This window comes from Nymphalis io, chromosome 20 (assembly GCF_905147045.1).
Source record: "Nymphalis io chromosome 20, ilAglIoxx1.1, whole genome shotgun sequence".
Classification (NCBI taxonomy): Eukaryota; Metazoa; Arthropoda; class Insecta; order Lepidoptera; family Nymphalidae; genus Nymphalis; species Nymphalis io.
In genome coordinates this window covers 271,680-290,218 of record NC_065907.1, presented here as the reverse complement: position 1 = coordinate 290,218, position 18,539 = coordinate 271,680, and the positions used below count along the sequence as shown (strand labels likewise).

The 18,539-nt window shown below is 37.3% G+C and overlaps 3 protein-coding genes across 7 annotated transcripts in view; 1 reads left to right on the top strand and 2 right to left on the bottom strand.

Moving 5' to 3' along the window:
* Nucleotides 1–923: 923 nt before the first annotated feature.
* Nucleotides 924–4,781, bottom strand: LOC126776282 (zinc finger protein OZF-like). 2 transcript variants are annotated; one of them, XM_050498621.1, is made up of 10 exons: nucleotides 4,497–4,781; nucleotides 4,150–4,414; nucleotides 3,281–3,373; nucleotides 3,100–3,192; nucleotides 2,975–3,028; nucleotides 2,758–2,884; nucleotides 2,433–2,557; nucleotides 2,104–2,223; nucleotides 1,848–1,989; nucleotides 924–1,596 (listed from the first exon to the last, which is right to left on the bottom strand). In XM_050498621.1, exons 1-10 carry the CDS (start codon nucleotides 4,632–4,634, stop codon nucleotides 1,257–1,259), a joined length of 1,497 nt encoding a protein of 498 aa, XP_050354578.1. In that variant the 5' UTR covers nucleotides 4,635–4,781; the 3' UTR covers nucleotides 924–1,256. The 2 variants fall into 2 exon arrangements, with proteins under 2 accessions (XP_050354578.1, XP_050354579.1); XM_050498622.1 differs by lacking the exon at nucleotides 2,975–3,028.
* Nucleotides 4,782–4,966: 185 nt separating this feature from the next.
* On the top strand, nucleotides 4,967–11,453 carry LOC126776548 (protein phosphatase methylesterase 1). The gene is made up of 10 exons (XM_050499146.1): nucleotides 4,967–5,153; nucleotides 5,268–5,469; nucleotides 5,618–5,727; nucleotides 6,425–6,582; nucleotides 7,036–7,126; nucleotides 7,543–7,608; nucleotides 7,958–8,140; nucleotides 8,207–8,364; nucleotides 8,436–8,500; nucleotides 9,019–11,453. Exons 1-10 carry the CDS (start codon nucleotides 5,080–5,082, stop codon nucleotides 9,094–9,096), a joined length of 1,185 nt encoding a protein of 394 aa, XP_050355103.1. The 5' UTR covers nucleotides 4,967–5,079; the 3' UTR covers nucleotides 9,097–11,453.
* A 278-nt stretch (nucleotides 11,454–11,731) lies between these two features.
* The window catches only part of LOC126776274 (calcium uptake protein 3, mitochondrial), an 80,346-nt gene continuing 73,538 nt past the window's right edge, over nucleotides 11,732–18,539 (bottom strand). Inside the window, exons 5-11 of one of the 4 annotated variants that reach the window (XM_050498607.1) lie at nucleotides 17,973–18,055; nucleotides 16,801–16,866; nucleotides 15,581–15,661; nucleotides 14,228–14,368; nucleotides 13,558–13,672; nucleotides 13,003–13,388; nucleotides 11,732–12,928 (exon numbers count right to left, since the gene is read on the bottom strand). In XM_050498607.1, coding sequence (XP_050354564.1) covers nucleotides 12,857–12,928; nucleotides 13,003–13,388; nucleotides 13,558–13,672; nucleotides 14,228–14,368; nucleotides 15,581–15,661; nucleotides 16,801–16,866; nucleotides 17,973–18,055 — 944 coding nt within the window. In that variant the 3' untranslated portion in view covers nucleotides 11,732–12,856. The remainder of the gene's footprint in view (nucleotides 12,929–13,002; nucleotides 13,389–13,557; nucleotides 13,673–14,227; nucleotides 14,369–15,580; nucleotides 15,662–16,800; nucleotides 16,867–17,972; nucleotides 18,056–18,539) is intronic. The other 3 variants (XM_050498609.1, XM_050498608.1, XM_050498610.1) reach the window with 3 other exon arrangements.

Sequence of the window (18,539 nt, the reverse complement as noted above, 5' to 3'; positions counted from 1 at the left end):
CTTCTGATTGCAGTAATACCATTACAAAAAAATAAAAAATAGAATATTCATGTGTACCTAAAATCAATGTATTTTCTTGTTAATTGTCGCATTACAAACGCTTAAATTGAATATTTGAAGGAGTGACTAAAATATTAATTCAAAAAAAGTCCAATAACCTATCGATTCGAACTCAGAAATTATTTACCTAGGCTCCTGCCTCTTGATGACATGATTATTTTTATAGAAATTTACCTTTAACGAAAATTAAACAAAGTAAATATTGAACATGTATATATGTAGCGTTTTTCTTCAACCGAAGTCCATTGTACCGTTACGTATTAGAAAAATAAAAGGGGAAGGTGAGGTAAAAACATTAGGGTGAGACCGGGAATCTCGTTTAAGTTACAAAAGATTAGATCCCATTATTATTTTTTCTACCATTATTAGTATTTGATAATAACCGTGAGTGCAAAATGCATAAATTGGATATAACTACTCTAACTACTCTTAACAATCTTCGCCCGAATATATCAGTTCCTTGTGCCGGAATATATTTAAAAATAAGAAAAGTGCGTCATTGTCCGTCATACAAGAATATCACCTTTGGCGCGAAGTTTGGGTGCTTCGAATATACAATTACTTGAATTGTCATTTTTAGTTGGTTTTGTTAGCATTTAAAGTAATTAATGATTGTTTTGTTTGTTATTTGTGTATTTTATTATAAAGTCAAATACTTATTTATGTATTTTTTTTAAAAGTCATTTTCTAGTTTATAAAATTACTTTACAAATAAAACCAAATTAAAAAAATTGTATAAATTTTATTTAACTTAAATATTATATATATTTTTTATTTATTTTCTGTCGTATCTTAAGCTAATGTTTACCTTATTATTCGAGACGTAATAAATTAACAATAAAAATATAGTAACATCCTTTTGACGAAAATTACTCTGTTTTTATTTCAAATTCTTAAAATAAGACGACGTAGGCACTAATTTGACTAAATTTGATTTCGATAATTATTTAAAAATTAAAACCTATACAAGGATTTGAGGTAGTTTGAGATTTCATTTTGACCATAAATTGAAATTGTAGATTGATAAATTAGATCGTCGAAATTATTAAATTTTTAGACAGCGTCTCCAAAACATCGTTTTTCTCAAGACAAAGTCGAAGAAGATAAAAATGCCAAATGGGATTTCGATTTCGATTTCGACTCGATGTGCTCCATCGAACTCGTTTCGACCCTCGCTTCGCGCGCTTCTTGCTCCGCTAGAGCGCGGGGTCGGCCTTGAGCGCGGCGGGCGCCAGGTCGGCGTCGGTCAGCACGCGGCGGAAGTGCTGCGCGGGCGGCAGCGGCGCGTCGGGCGGCGCGTGGTCGCGGCGGAAGTGGCGCGTGAGGTGGCTGGGCTGCGCGAAGCGGCGCTCGCACAGCTTGCACTGGTAGCGCTTGAGGCCGCTGTGCACGACGCGGTGCTGCTTGAGCGCGGACGACGTGTAGAAGGTCTTGCCGCAGTCGCAGCGGTAGTCGCGCTGGCCGCGGTGGCGCTTCACGTGCACGGTGTACGAGCTGTACGTCACGAAGCCGCGCTGGCACTCGGGGCAGTTGTACCTGTGCGTTAGACCTAAGTGACCTAGTGCGCTAGATCTCCTCCAACGACTGTAGGCCACTTACACGGTCACGTCTCTCGTGCCGGCACACTGACTTTTGAGAGCAGAGGAGAGCAATAAAAGGTATAAATCAATGATGGTAATATAACCGATGAGTCGGCAGGGTCCACCCCCAGACGGGTTGGCACGGAGTTAGAGTAATCCTCTTTTATATATTATGCAGGTCGACTAGTAAGGTAGTCGCTCACTCACTTGACTTCCTTGTTGTGTATCCGCACGTGAATGGAGAGGTTGCCGGAGGTCGCGAAGGTCTTCTCGCAGAGGTGGCAGGCGTAGGGCTTCTCCCCGTTATGTGTACGTTGGTGGACCGTCAAATCGGACTTTACAGAGAACCCTGGTGGTTTAAGATTACGTTTATTCAAATATTGTAATGTTATGTTGATGTGAAAATAAATATATTTACAATTGGTTTGTAGTATTGCATAATATCAAAAATCGTCCTAGATACCTTTCCCGCACTCCTGGCAGAGGTAGCTCTTGTCCCCCTTGTGTCGCTTCATATGCGTCGACAGCTGCGCCTTCTGCACGAAGTTTTTGAAGCAGATGGTGCAGCTGTGCAACTTCTCACCTAGCAAAATATTACAAAAATATTTGTAAAGATGTTAAAATTATCCAAGAAGCCTAAAATTGTTTTAATCATATTTCATATAGTAACACTTTACACACTTTGTCTATAGTTAAGCTCAATAACAAAAGTCGACCTGGACCAGAAGAGACTGGGCAAGGGTGCATGTGTGTGTGTGTAAGTGTTGGTCGATATAACGTGGAGTGAGGAACCTGTGTGTGCTCGGATGTGGTTGATGAGTCCGGTGCGACGTCGGAAGGGCTTGGAGCAGTACTCGCAGTGGTAGGACTGCGCGCCGGAGTGGACCTTGCGGTGCTGGAACAGCGCACTGTAGCCTCTGCAAAGGGACACTGATGTCTCAATAATCGATATCAGTTCAAGACTAAATTACCATTAATAAAGCCAAGGCACTGAGGGTTTAGACCGTAGTCGTGTCCATCTGATCAGATTGGCACTCCGAACGATCTTGTCTCGTTTGCCTCGGACAGACACTGCAGTTGGATAAAAACAACGTCGGAAATAAAGGAGCATACGGACCTAAACGTGGCGGGACAGTCGTCGCAGCGGAAGGGCCTGAGGTTGGTGTGGCAGATCTTGTGCGCCTTCAGGTTGCTCTTCGTGCTGAGACACTTGCCGCACACGTCACACTGGTGCACCACGGGCTCTGCCGACACAGAGCCACTGGTACATTCACTATTTCCTTTGTTTATATTCAAGTTAAATTAAAGCATCAACAATTATATATATTTATTACCTATTTTTTCTCTGATTTTGCTTTTGCCCAATTTTTTTCTTTCAACCAATAAATCTGAAAACGGCATTAACTATATAAAATAAAATTTATGTATTGAATTAAATATAATTTGCACTTATATTTACCGTCTCCAATTTTTTTTGGTTTCTGTTGAATCCTGTTTTCTAGTTCTAGACCCCACGTCCTTGATTCAATATTATTATCATTGTGATGTGATTCTGCAATATTATAAGGAGTACCAAATATTTCTCTAGTTAAATTAAAGTAATTGCATTCATGAAATTTTAAATTGTAAATATTTATTACCTGATAAACTTTTTTTCTGTTTAATCTGACCAAGTATAATATTGTCGTCATCAGCATCCCAACCACTATCATCTCCATCGTCATTTATTTTTTCTGTAAACAATAATCTCATATTTTACTGCTGTATAAACTCATACTACACACTACTCTTGTAAAATTATTTATCTAGAACATGTTAAAAAAATAGGCGGCCAATCTCAGAGAGATTAGCCAACTACGCAGGAGATATTATACTGCACAAGTGTGTGCGCAAGCACAGGTGCACTCTCAATTCCCTTACTCTTATAATCTGATGGGACGGCAATTCGACATGACTGTAAAGAGTTCAAGCGCAGGACGAATGGCTTTACGTGCTTTCCGAGGCACGGGAGTGTACAAACTTACAGATTCCGGACATTTTCTTTTTACTGGTCCGACCTGGGAATTGAACCTAGGACCTCTGGATCTGCGGCCTTATATCAAGCCAATAGAGCATTGAGGCAGTCCAATATTATGTATAATGACAGCATTAATTATTATATTATTATATTTATGACATTGGGCATGTTGCAATAACTGTCAATATTAACAACACTAACAGTTGCGTGCATAAAGAATTTTAGTTTGTAAGACAACATAATATATTTAAACTTTTGTGTAATCATATTTCGATTTTGTATACAAATAATATAAAATGTAATAATAAGTTTTGTTTGTAAGATGTAAGATGCAAATAAATGTACCACAGCATGTTAAAATTAAATTAAAATTCAAGTACAGATCGTTTTCTAATATACAGAGGTAAATATGTATAAATTTGTAATATTAAAAATCTTAGAACATAAGAACATTTTGCAAGCAATTAAAAATAATAAGAATATATACTTCACCTTCCTTAACATCAAATGTTGCTTGATTTTGTTTGAGTGTTAAATCTGTATTTTCCTCTTTGACATCAAAATTTTCGGTCTTAATATCTTCAATATTAATTTCAATAAGACTTTCATTGACTGATTCATGCAACAATGGATTTTTTAAATAAGATCTTAATGTTTTCTCACTGTTTTCACATTGTTTATTAAAGGCATATGTTCGCTTTAATTGGCGACTACAATCTTTGCATATAAGGCGCGGAAGACCGTCTTTTTCTATAGGCTGAAAAATATATAACTTGCCAATAAAAAGTGATGATTTTATTAAAACAATGATATATTATAATATTAATTGAACTACATACTTTTAGTTTAGTGCAATTCGATAACATCTCGCAGTACAAAACTTTTTTCTTAGCATAATAACTATTATAAATATCAAACGTTTGTTTATTTGATTCCAGACAAATACGGCATATATTTTTAAAATCCATTGACTTCATCGGAAACGGCTCTATTATCAAGTTACACTTACATTTGTAAACTAAAAATTTATTTATTTAATTTTTATGTTTTAATAATTTTTTCTGATTTATCATTGATACTTGATAGCTAATAACGATACAGTATGCACCGAAGCCGATTTTAGTTTGTCGTTGACTTGTAAATGTTTTTGTGTCAAATTGACAGCCAACACTCACTTTGGAGTTGCTAGGTAGCAATGCCACTTCAAAGAAAACAGCAAGGCCGAGTAGCGATTTAATTCACATAATAGGATTATTCGATTGATTTTACAGTTTATAAATAACTGGCAATACATTTTGTAAAATGATGACATTGACAATTAAAAGTAAAATGTCGGCACGTTGATGTTATTGTTTGCTTTGCGAATATAAATTTATAACGCTTTAACTAATATCAAGAAGAGTTGTAACTTAAAAAATCAAAATGTCAGCATTACAGAAGACTATTATGAAAAATAAACTACCACCAAAGATGCCTAGAACGTCGGGTACCTCAAAGTAAGGAAATAATAATTTTATTATGCAAATAATTATGTTATAATAATGAATTTGAGTTTATATTTAACATTTGTATAAATAGACTAAAATGTTTATAATGATAAAAACTTACAGGCTGGCGCCCTTCAGCGGTGGACGGCGCAAAGATTACACACCGGTTTCTTGGAAAAATTACTTCGAGAAATTTGTTGACTTAGAAACTGAAGGCGGCGTGTTCAGGGTGTACTTATCTCCAGAGCCCGACATGAATCAGCGACCGAGGATTGTGACTTTGCACGGAGGAGGCTACTCAGCTTTAAGCTGGGCGTTATTTACAGTAGGTACAGCATTTTGCCTAATACTGTTTTGTGGACATATATTTTAACCAATTAATATTACCAATAATATATAATTCATCATGCTTCATTTAGCTAAAAGTAATTTATAAGTAAATGATGAATATTAATATAGTTTACTGATTTCAGCAAGAAATAACTAATATGATACACTGCCAAGTGGTGTCATTGGATGTGCGAGCTCACGGAGAGACCCAAGCTAAGGATCCAGATGACCTGAGTATAGACACTTTAGTCAAGTGAGTTTTAAACTTTAGTTATATGGTACTTGGTAGATATAGATTTGTACCAAACATTCTCATGCAGTCTTAACTAAAATTCAGTCCCAAGAATGTTTATTGGATGGATTCGCCTTTAATTTCAAATTATTGCATGAAAGGCATCACCTTTTAAGCACCTCTCACCTTTCAATCACTCTTAGTATTCAATATCACATTATATTTAATAAAAATCAGTATTTCTATTATAATTTGGTCCTTACTGTATATCTGATTATAGTTAAATTATTTATTTGTGTTTCTTCTATACAAGATTAGTATCAGTTGATTTTTATCTGATTTTGTGAATTGAATTGTAAATAATTACTTTATCTATTATCTTTGTTAAAGAGTAGCTAATTTTTTAAGTTGTGTAATTGCGATTGTTAATTTTACATTTTACTTTGTAGAATTATGATTTAATGAATTGTATTTTTCTATATGTATTTTTTATGATATATATATATATCTATTGTAATTATTAGTAATTCTATATATATTATAAACTCTGCCGATTTTCAAAACACAATTTTTCACAAATTTATAGTGAATACTTATAAAGAATATGATGGTTTTCTCTATGAGATAAACGAACTGCATCAAAACTAGTATTATGCTAATTATATATATTATAACACATAAATATAAAATTAAAAAAGAAAAACTTGACAAATTACAGAGATGTGGAACAAGTCCTTCACAAGCTGTATGGACAGGAGATGCCGCCAATAATTTTATTGGGGCATTCAATGGGCGGGGCTATAGCTGTGCGCGCGGCGCATGTACCATCTCTTGAGCCCTATGTGCAGGGAGTGGCAGTTATTGATGTGGTGGAAGGTAAGTTCCAAACAATGGTAAAGGGTCTTTGGAAATTGTAAAGTAGCATCTAGAATAAGTTTTACTTTTGGCTTGGATTTTATTCCCTTCCACTGCTACAATGCAGATTCATTAATTTCATAAAATTATCATTGTTCTACATTTTGCTTTTTATAAACATTGTATAAATTACATAACTTTTTTATTTTTTCAAAAGTTAACAAACTCTGTTGGTGTCTGCTGTATTTTTATACATTTATAAGCAATTACAGGAAAACTTATAATAAACTAGTTTTCCCGCGCGGCTTTGCTCGCCAGTTCATCCGCGTGTTGAAGGGGGGGGGGGGGGGAAGTTAGGTACCCTATGTCCTTTTCTTCATCCCTGACATTGTTTATTCTGAATTTGATGATTATCCGTTGAGTAGTTAAGGCGAGACAGCATAACAAACAAATTTACTTTCACATATCTTTCAGGCACGGCAATGGAAGCTCTGGCCAGTATGCAAAGCTTCCTACGCAGTCGACCAACACATTTCAGAAGTATAGAGCACGCCATAGAGTGGTGGTGAGTTTCTTCACGTGTTTAATTACACAGTACTGCTTGTCATTTGTTACTTCATCATTTGTATTATTAAAAACGAAAAGAAAACATTATGGGATCTATTTGATGCTTTTCTGCATGTTCATCATCAGAGATTTCTGTATGACAACTGTTATATATAATATGAATATACCTGGCTTGGTTAGTGGCTAGCCATGAGGCTGAAGAATCCAAGGACCTGATTTCAAATCCCGTCTCGAGCCTTTAAAAAGTTATTAGATGAGTATGGCTGCCATGCCTGAAAATGGTCAGGATGACAAATGATTCCTCTTTTATTGATACCGGTTTCATACCGGGTCTAGTGTACAGTATTGTTGATTATTTTGGTGTTTTTGCCTATTATTTGCGTGTCGTGCTTGCTTAATGAATTTGTTTTCCAGTGTGAGGAGCGGACAGGTGCGAAATGTTGACTCGGCTCGAGTATCCATGCCCAGTCAAATCATAAAGTGAGTTATTTTAAACAAACATAAACAAACAAACGGTGCTCTGAAACTTTACTAAGCTTTGTGCGAGGCCGTCTGCAGAGGTACGTATTTTACCGCCGACCAGCAATATTCAGCATTTTTGTGTTTCGGTTTCAAGGCCGAGTGAGCCGGTGTAAGTACAGGCGGAGGAGACATAACACCCCAGCACGCACGCCGCCAGTGCAGCTGAAAGTTTTATAAATAACGTGCAATGTACATCTTTTGAAGTGAAATAATACTCGGACGAAACTGTACCGATTATATATTTACACTTCGGATAGAGCTTCGGTGTCATACGGGCCGCGCCCTAATTCTATTACACCTTATTTAGCTGCTCGACGGGCCGGCTGGCCACCAACGAGGTGGAGGACTACCAGAGCGACGCCACCCCCACGGAGCCGCTGCCCCCCCCGCCGCGCGGTGACGTCATCGCCGAGGAGGGCGAGGACGGCGACGGCGAGGGGGACGCCGCGCACTTCGCCAAGCCGCCGCCCGGCGACGACCAGGGGATGAGGTGAGCGTCGCCGGCGCGGCCGGGCCCGGTCGCCGGCGCTCGCAGGCTGACGCGCAGTGCCCGCAGGTACGGCTGGCGCGTGCGGCTGGCGGGCTCGGAGCGCCACTGGGCGGGCTGGTTCGGCGGGCTGTCGGCCGCCTTCCTGTCCGCGCGGGCGCCCCGCCTGCTGCTGCTCGCCTCGCTGGACGGGCTGGACCGCGACCTCACCGTGGGGCAGATGCAAGGTAGGCCCGCCGCCCGCCGCCCGCCCCCCCCCGCTCACCTCCCCCCCGCTCACCGCCCCGTGTGCTTGCAGGCCGCTTCCAGATGCAGGTGCTGACGCGCTGCGGACACGCCGTGCACGAGGACTCGCCCGCCGAGGTGACGTCAGCTCACTCGCACACACCGACACGTCATTTCATAAACACTAAAATACATTAATTACACACATGTCCCGCTTGTCGTCGACGTTGACCCGGCCGGGGTTGGTCGAGGGTCACCACGGGTCAGATAAACATGTATAGTACTTCTGTAGTTCCATACTTACTATACGAACACGTTTAAAGTATCGTCTACACGGGCTAGACCTGTTACGATTGAAGAAGAAAAAGGTAAACGAATCTTTGATGTAAATATCTTGTAAAAATATACGAGTACGCGGTAGAGGTGTACCCGTTTATGAAGTAACCGAGGAATTGTTCCCTCTCTGTCAGACGCTTTCAAATAATCTATGTATATAATATCAATCGGTTGATATTTGTCGTAATTGGATTATTTTTATGTCGAACGAATAATTGAGTAATACAGCGTGTCCTTATAGTTACAGAAATAAAAAATCAATACCAATTAAATCATAATGTCGTGTACCATAACCTGTGTGTCTGCGTGTGCGTGTGCAGGTGGCGCGCGTGTTGTCGTCGTTCGCGTTACGTCACCGCCTCACCGAGAGCACGCAGAGCGACGAGCACTTCCTGTAACCGCCGCGCCCCCCCCCCCCCCCGGACACCCGGGGATCTGACGCGTGGCCAAAAGATCTCTTCGAATATAACATAATCGTGTAATGATTGCTTTTTAGCACCCTTTTGGGTCACCTGATGAAATCTGCTCCTTCGACTTGACTGTATTCCAGTGGTAGAAGTAGTAAAAATAAACATTTCATTTTAATAATAATCCATTCTATTTACATTGGCAACACAGCGAAGCTGTTATATATATCTCTATTTATAACACAACTCCACTTCACTGCTCGTATACACTTTATTTTGCTTCTAATATTTACCTACGTCCTGCCAATTCAAGGTCACAGGTACTTATTTAGACGGGCCGGTTGGCGGGGTTGGTAGATACTTGCCTTTCACGCCAAAGGTTGTGGGTTCGATTCCCACCCAGGATAGACATTTGTGTGCATGAACATGTCTATTTGTCCTGAGTCTGGGTGTAATATCTATATAAGTATGTATTTACAAAAGAAAAGTAGTATATGTAGTGTATCAGTGTCTGGTTTCCATAGACGAGCTCTGTAAAAGCTTAGTTTGGGATCAGATGGCCATGTGTGAATAATATCCCAGGATATTATTATTATATTGACTCCTACCTACCGCTGGACTCTGCTCGTCATATATTTTTTCATTTGTAATAATACTTTGGTCTCATTATCGCTGTAATCTAAACTTTCGTAGTTAAATTGAATTTTAGGTAACCTATACATGAAATGAACAATGAAATCGGAGGCTAGCAAACTTGGTTGTGTTAATTTTATTCCCCTGTGACGTCATTAAGTCGTATTTATTTGTTCATTGTAAAAATATATATTAGTATAAAGTAACGGATTGAATAATTTACGTAAAAGTTTCTTAAATATTATAGACGGAGTGAAATTATTTATTCTGTGTAGTGTGGGGGCGTTAGATGTTACGTAAGCAAGCTTCCTGGAGGTTTAATATTGTACTTATAAGATTTAGATTATTGTTTTAGAAATAATTGTTTTTTTTTATTGTTTGTATCGATTTGTCTTTCTTATAACATTATCATTTTGGGAGTGAAAACGATTTTCTTTTATGCAGTGGTGGTGGGGGGGAGTGGGGGAATATAAAACCCAAAAATATTGCTTACGTAAAACTCAAGTACGCCTTCCCTATTCGCTTATGAGTAAGTATTGTATAGAATAGGAAATGTCTGTGTGTATATTAAGATTACTTCTAAATTAAAGTTCTTTATTTATAAAACTTTAAAGAAACCTCAAACAGACGGAAAACATTTGGAAGTATATAACGCGGTACATAAAAAATAATTAACTTAAAGTTCAAATAAATCACTCCGAGACGTGTCGGGCCGCGCTGTCGAGTTACGCCAATGTTCAGAGTTTAAATATATTGTACATTATGTACTGAATTCATTAATCAAGATGTAATCTATTTATCGCCTTCCTGAGGCTTACAAAAGTGTAACGAGACCGACACGCACACAGCGACGCACGCGCACGCGCGTCCCGTGGTCACGTTATGCGATTTCATAATTAAATATTTAAATTCAACTATATTCAATATTTTTTATATCTTCTCGAACTTTTATAAACGTAAATACAATTAGAACGTTTTAAGAAAGATTTTATATACATTACAAATAAAGTGTCGTCGCGGAGGGGGGACCAGGTCGTCTGTCGCCGAGTTTTTCATTAGTGTTTGAAATAATGTATTACTAGCAATAGTGGTCACTTTCTTGTTGTGTATTTCAATACGATACTGACACGACTCGTGCTGTCCTGTTTAATCGCACACATAAAACAGAGATAGCTATATTATTAGATAGATTGTGTACTAAAGACTCGGCTCAACTGTCTCACTGTTGTATTCTTGTAAGGATAATTCGTCGTCGGGTCTCGCCTGGTGGTTCGGACAACGACTCTAGATGTTAAATACTTAAATGATATAAACAATTACATAATTTTCTGTAAGTAAATAAACAGTTTACATTTTTACGTTTTCCGTCCTCTTTGTTTGAATTACATTTAGAACAAAGTTAATTTAATCAGAAATTAAAATGTATTTTTAAGTTTATTTTTGTAAAATTTAACAACGATTAATTTAAGAGGTTTCTTGCAAATGTTATAGAACATTATGTAGTAAGTGCATGTAACGTGTTCCCTGTGTCGAGTAGTCGCATCATGTCACGAGGTGACGTCACTCGCGAGGAGCAGTGTTGACTGCCGACTGCCGAAGTGTACAACTGTCTGTCTGCAGTCGCTAGAGTGGACCGTCTCTTCAAATGTTGTTACTATAATGTATGAAATGATTGTTTATTTATTAAGATCTTATGAATAAAAATCTATGAACAATTGTGTATTTTATTCAAAATATGGGACACTTTGTTATAGTAGATGGTAACATTACAACATCTCCCGACGTCGAGGGCGGACGGCGGCCTCACAAACTGCACCCTGAATACATTTTACATGAGGCTCGGGCTTAATTTTAATCGACAATAGTAGTTGATTTCTAGATTCCATTAGAAATAATTGATGAAATATTTTTATTTTTTTATTAAAAGCTTATCTGTAAACGAGATCATCACATTAATTTTCATTCAACTTGCAGGTAAAAAAAAACATTTCTGTTGTTAACATTTTATTACATTAAAAAGCATAATTAACAACCTTTATATAATTGTATTACAATAGAATAATTCACAATAAATAATTATTTTAGAAGTGCGCTTACTTGCGTATGACTAGCAAATGAAATCACTCATTATTGTGTGCGTGGTAAGGTTTCTTTTTCACAAATACTGTTTAGAAACGAGCCATTATAGCAAGTGTTCATATCTTAAGCACTTGGTATAATAAGTTTCATAAGAACAACTTTCTGTAACTTGAGTTCTATAAAATAAAACCGAATCTAAGAGTTGTTTTTACACGGAAGAGGATTAAAAACATAAGCTAAGGGTCTTAGTTCAAAGGTAACATTTTTATTTACAACTACCTGAACAAAAAGCAAAAGAATTAGTGAGACTATCGTATTTGATTGCTAGCGTTTACATTCAATAAATAATTTTGAATTATATAAAACAAAGTACAACCATATTTAAACAACAAAACATCACAACATATTTGAAAAAAAAAGTATATCGATACTGGCAACATATTTAAATATCACAAGCAATTAAGTACCTACGAGATATTTTAATACTTTAATTAGATGAGCTGAACGTTAGTAATCTCAAGCAAAGCAACAATAAAAATATATTACAAATTATTTTTATGACAGTTTGTTCTTAAAGTCAATTATTAATTTTGATTTTAAAACAATGATGAGTATGAATTAATTAATAATGCACGAAGGGTGTCGGTTTGTACATAATCATTCTAATTCAAACACATTGGTTCGTTCTAAAAACTATTTCTGTTACCTAAAATTTAAGAATTAAGTATTTTAATTATAAAAATGTTATAATAGTATATTTAAATTTAATAGTTTTCTTTTATATGGTAACATTTTTTATTTAGTAAATACTGTTATTCATATATTTGTTAATTTTGTTTTCTTTAAATTTCTAAAAATAATTTAACGAGTGTTGTATTTGATCTTTATCTAATTGAAATAGAAATATCTGTAAGTGCGGTTATGTAAACAAGTATGAGATCGATAATGAGTTTGGCGAGACGTCACCAGCCGGCGCGTGTGCGCGTGTGCGCGCGTGCGTGTGCGCGCGTGCGCGTGTGCGCGTGTGTGCGTGCGTCGCTCACACGGCGCTCTTCATCTCTTGTTTGACGCAAGACTTGAACGCGTCCCAGCCCTCGTTCTTCGCGTACGACTGGCGACCGAAATATAAAGTTGTTCAACATAACGTTTGGTGAATAGATTACATTACAAACGGTTGTAACTCACCTTGAACCCGCGGTGCAGGCGGTCCTTCATGATGGCGATGAACTCCTTGTAGCTGAGGCGGCCGTCGCCGTCGGCGTCGAAGATGGCGAAAACGGTGGCCACCAGGCGCGGCGAGTGTTCCTGGCCGGTGCACACGCGGACGGCGCGCTGGAACTCCTCCTTGGAGATGGGGTGGTCGGCCAGCGTGTACATGCGCATGGCGATGGTGAAGTCCTCCAGGTTGTTGAGGAACTGGCAGAATGTCTTGAACTCCTCGAAGGTGATGCCGCGCTCGTCCTTGACGCGGTCGAGCAGTCGGTCCAGGTACATGTCGTACTCGTCCGTGTCCAGGTACGTGTAGCGCAGCAGGATCTTCGCGAAGTCCACTTCAGATATCGTTTCGTGTCCTGGAAATGTTATTGTTACCTACTGATATTGGGATTCGAACCGGCCGCTACCGACAGGCCTTTCTGGATAAGTATCTCTCACTTAGCGGATGTTCTACTGCTAAGCAGTAATACTTTCCGTTAGTTACTCAAACAATTATTAATTATTAACAGTTAAAGCAGTGATTACCCTTCGCGAATTCGTGGAACTCCAGCTCTAACACCTCGGTCTGCAAGTTCTCCATAAACTGCCTGAACCCCTCAAATTTCAAGTCGTTTGTGCCCTTCTTGCCGAAGAAATGGACCTTCAAACACATTTACAGTTTTCCATATAATAAAATTCCATATATACTGTTATACATCAACATAAATCATAAAACCGAAAATGAACATCGAATTGTGTTCACAGAAATAAAGTCCTTTGTTTACGCCGAACTAATTTCGTTCGGGGAATCAAACGGGTAAATGAAACTAAGGAAAAGCTTTCCTCTATTCACACAACAATTAATCACTTTACAATTATTGTTCCGCATTATACATAACCAACAGCGAATATTTAGCAGCGCGATTAAGAAAATTGAGATATTGAATAAGCGCCATCTATCGGTATCGGGTTGTAACACATGTTATTTTACATCCTTCCTCCGCCTGCGTATGTCGCAGTCGTAACAGATTGTATTAAATAAATTAAAACCAAATGAGAGACTTTGGGATTTTTTCACTTAACCCTATCTCCACTGACGTGTCGCCCGAGCTTGTGGTGTAATTTTTCTATTATATGGATTCCTTTATGTATGTGCTTGCATGTACTTCCGGGCAGCATCGGAATCTTAATTTTATGTTGTATACAGTGGGCTCACCTGTAGGAGGGTGTCAACGTTGTGCCGCCTCTGCAGCCCCTGGTCGTCGTTGATGTAGTTCTCCTGCGGCCCCTGGCCCTCCTCCTCCTCCACGGCCATGCCGCGCTTGCCTTTCCACGCGTAACTAAAGATCTTCTCCATCTGAAACGTTACATCAGTTTACGTTAACTAAATGTTCTATTTGTTGGAATTGTCAAGTGGGTCTCTGCTTTATATCAAGTATTTAAGGTGAAGTATGAAAACTAAATTATAAAAAAACTACCAACTGATTTTCAATGTGGTCATGACATCACACATTAAATTTAAAATAATAATAAAAATATTCCGTACGAGTAGCAAACAGTAAAGAAGTAGGTATACAAGTTAGAATTCAAATATTTATTATTATCACTCATTATTATCAATCAAATAATATAATTTAAAAATAATAATAATAATAATATCCTCGGACATTTTTCACACACGGCCATCTGATCCCAAATTAAGCTTATACAAAGCTTGTGCTATGGAAACCAGACAACTGATATACTACATATACTACTTTTTTTTTTGGAAATACATACTTATATAGATAATTACACCCAGACTCAGGACAAACAGACATGTTCATGCACACAAATGTCTGTCCTGGGTGGGAATCGAACCCACATACTTCGGCGTGAAAGGTAAGTATCTACCAACCACACCAACCGGCTCGTCAAAAATCAAAAACAAGAATTCAAACAATCATAAAAACAAATATCATTTTTCATAATTAATTCTCTTTTGTTTTTCAACTTTTCAACAAACGCGTCTGGCACTTGTTAATTACTTTTTGGTAATTGTGATTTAACAAATTAACATAGGAAAAAAATGTTAAATCATTGGTAAAATACTGATTCAGATTCAATAGAAGATTTATTTACGACACGCGTAATCTAAGTGTGCCGGTCAGAAATTAGTCGCGAGTAGCTGTACAGACATCGTACAGGCATAGTATTAAAAAGGACGGTAATTTATGTTAGAGATTCGAATATGTATATTAAGTAAGGTTTTTTTTTCTGTTTAACCTTCTTGAACGTCTCGGAGAGTTTAATTTCAGGACGGTCGACATAGATTGCGCGTCCCGTAAGTATTCACCAGTTACAAATTGTCAGAACACGGATCAGTCAGGACTTCGTGCGCCGCGGCGCGGACAAACACTGCGAAACGTTAAACACCAGCTGTATTATGTCACAATTTCCAAAAATATTTTCTTTCTTAAACACAAGTGTATGCGTATGTGTAAGTGTACCACAATGGAATAAATCCTTAAAAAGCAAAAGCGAGCAACAATCGTACATAAAACGCCAACACACTCGACATTGAACTTACTACAGTCAGCTTCGGCCTAGGGTTTCTTTCAACCTGCTCCACCTTCTGCTTGAGCTCGCTGGACGACACTAGAGTAAGCAGCTACAATACACGCATATAATGCATATCATATATAACAGTAACAGCCTGTAAATGTCCCACTGCTGGGCTAAGGCCTCCTCTCCCTTTTTGCGGAGAAGGTTTGGAGCTTATTCCACCACGCTGGTCCAGTGCGGGTTGGTGGAATACACATGTGGCAGAATTTCGATGAAATTAGACACATGCAGGTTTCCTCACGATGTTTTCCTTCACCGAAAAGCACGAGATGAATTATAAACAGAAATTAAGCACATGTAAATTCAGAGGTGCTTGCCCGGGTTTGAACCCACGATCATCGGTTAAGATTCACGCGTTCTTACCACTGGGCCATCTCGACTTATCATATATAAGTGATATATATATATTATTTTATTTTTTCTCAAAAGATCCTTTAGGTACAATTTAACACAACGGAAGTTATTTAAAATGAAATATGAACTCTATTTGCTTTTGAGAGGCATTTTTTAAATGTTGACGATAAATATTTACGATAATGTTTTTTTAACATATGTTATTGAAATAAAAAAAACTATTGTCGCGATGACGTTTTTTTATAACATTAAATTAACGTTTTTGTTAATGGCTTATTAATCTGTGTTAAGTTTATTGTTTCATATAATATGAAGCTTTCGTATAATATTTCATGTTTAGACACATTGATTTAAGCGAAGAACAAAGATTCGACCTCATAATAGCTTGAATTTTACAGAAAAATCATAGATTAATATGATACGATACACTCACTAAAAATTAAATATTTACGATGAAATTTATTTTTAATTAAAACTTCTTAACTTTTATTTATTAAAAAGTTTTTTATCATAATATTATTACTAAATAATATTTTTTTATCCAATCCAAGTTCGATTGATTGGGATATATTTATGGAATTGTAATGTAGTATGTTTTAATTTTACATTATTGATGAATTTTTTTATATAAACTAATCGATTTGTGAATACCCGTCAGATTAAATCGACTTAACTGTTCCATTCATATTATATATGATACACACAATGCTACCGGACACTAGTAATAAGTGATTATTGATATTTCACTTGTTATGTAAATAGTGTAGTGTATATCATATTATTCGGTGAAATTCCTTCCCATATGTGACAGCAACTGAACACAGAACTTACTGCCTTCTCGGTGTGGACGTCCAAATCCTTTCGCTCCTTCAGCGTGCCGCCGAGCAGGCGCTGTATCTAATAGTGGCGGTGCAAATCGAATACGAGTTGTAAAAAGAAAAATAATAAAATATATATGACATATATATATATACAAAACGAAATAAAAATAAAATAAAACTACATATAAATATGAAATAAATCTAGGTATATAATATTTATGTGAATACTGTGCGTGCTATAATGGTGTGCAAAAATATTGCTATACCTAAAAAAATAAGATAAACACAACATAGCCGATCCGGTTTTGTCCGGTTATGAAATCTTAGTTAATAAGTGTTCAGGCAAGAGCTAATTGCGCAACGCTTTATAACAACCGAATTAATAAATCTATTATCTGCTAATTTATATTGCAACGCTTAGTAATTATCTACATAAATATTAATTATAGAGTGCAAATTATATTTTTCCTTTTCGTTACCAATATCTTTCGCAATTAATTTTATACATTATTTTGCGCTCATGTCGCCCGATATCGATCCGCCTTGGCCACAAAGTGTTCACCAAATGCGAGCTCCGTGCGCATCACTTCGACACATCTGCACGAGTTTTCTTCCTCTACCTCCATTACTTTTTACCATTTTCTTCTTATTGCTATTATAAAGCTGCGGACACACTACACTATGTATTTTCCCGATTAATGTTCCCGAGCCTAAATATTAGTACCTAATAATCTATAATATCCAGGATGACGGACGTGAGCGAAACTACCGTTTAGTACGCGATGCGATTAAAATTTACTAACATAAATAATAGTAGTTACGACGTTGGCTTTGATTTGTTAATATTGTATAAGTATAACCTGTAATGCATTCAAGTAAATGTCGAACAATGTGCGCGCGAATCGATTGTGTTAGTAAACTGTGTTCGCAACCTTACAGTAGAAATACGAAAAAAAGTTTATCAGACGAAGAAAACTTGTGCAGTCGGCTATTGAACTCACAGTCGGGATCGCGATAAGTGGAACTTCTGTGAAGATATTACTGCCGCGGGTGAAAATCCCAATATATAATATAATATGAACAATGAAATGAAAAATACTTTGATTAGCTTATTTATAATCTATATTACCTTCGTTTATAAGGAGCACAGATTATATTGGTTGTATTCGGTTTCATACTTACGACTAGAAACTCGTTTTTATCGACTCTCTGGTTGCCGTCCGTGTCGAACATGTTGAACGCTATCTCGAACCCTGAAGCTGGCTCTGGAAAACGTTACAGGATATTAAAAATTATTAAAAATTGGGAGGACATGGTCCGGTCGAATGTAATATAAATAATAAGGTTCCCATAATGTGTTCACATATAATTTTCTTGAATCCTTAGGTTTATTATATATCAAATTATAATGAATTATATGAAAACATCACGCTAGTCCAAGTCCGACTTTATTCAGTATTAAACATTTTTGAACTATTATTATATTATAAGCCGAGATGGCCTAGTGGTAAGAACGCGTGAATCTTAACCGATGATCGCGGGTTCAAACCCGGGCAAGCACCACTGAATTTTCATGTGCTTAATTTGTGTTTATAATTCATCTCGTGCTTAACGGTGAAGGAAAACATCGTGAGGAAACCTGCATGTGTCTAATTTCATTGAAATTCTGCCACATGTGTATTCTACCAAGCCGCATTGGAGCAGCGTGGTGGAATAAGCTCCAAACCTTCTCCTCAAAAGGGAGAGGAG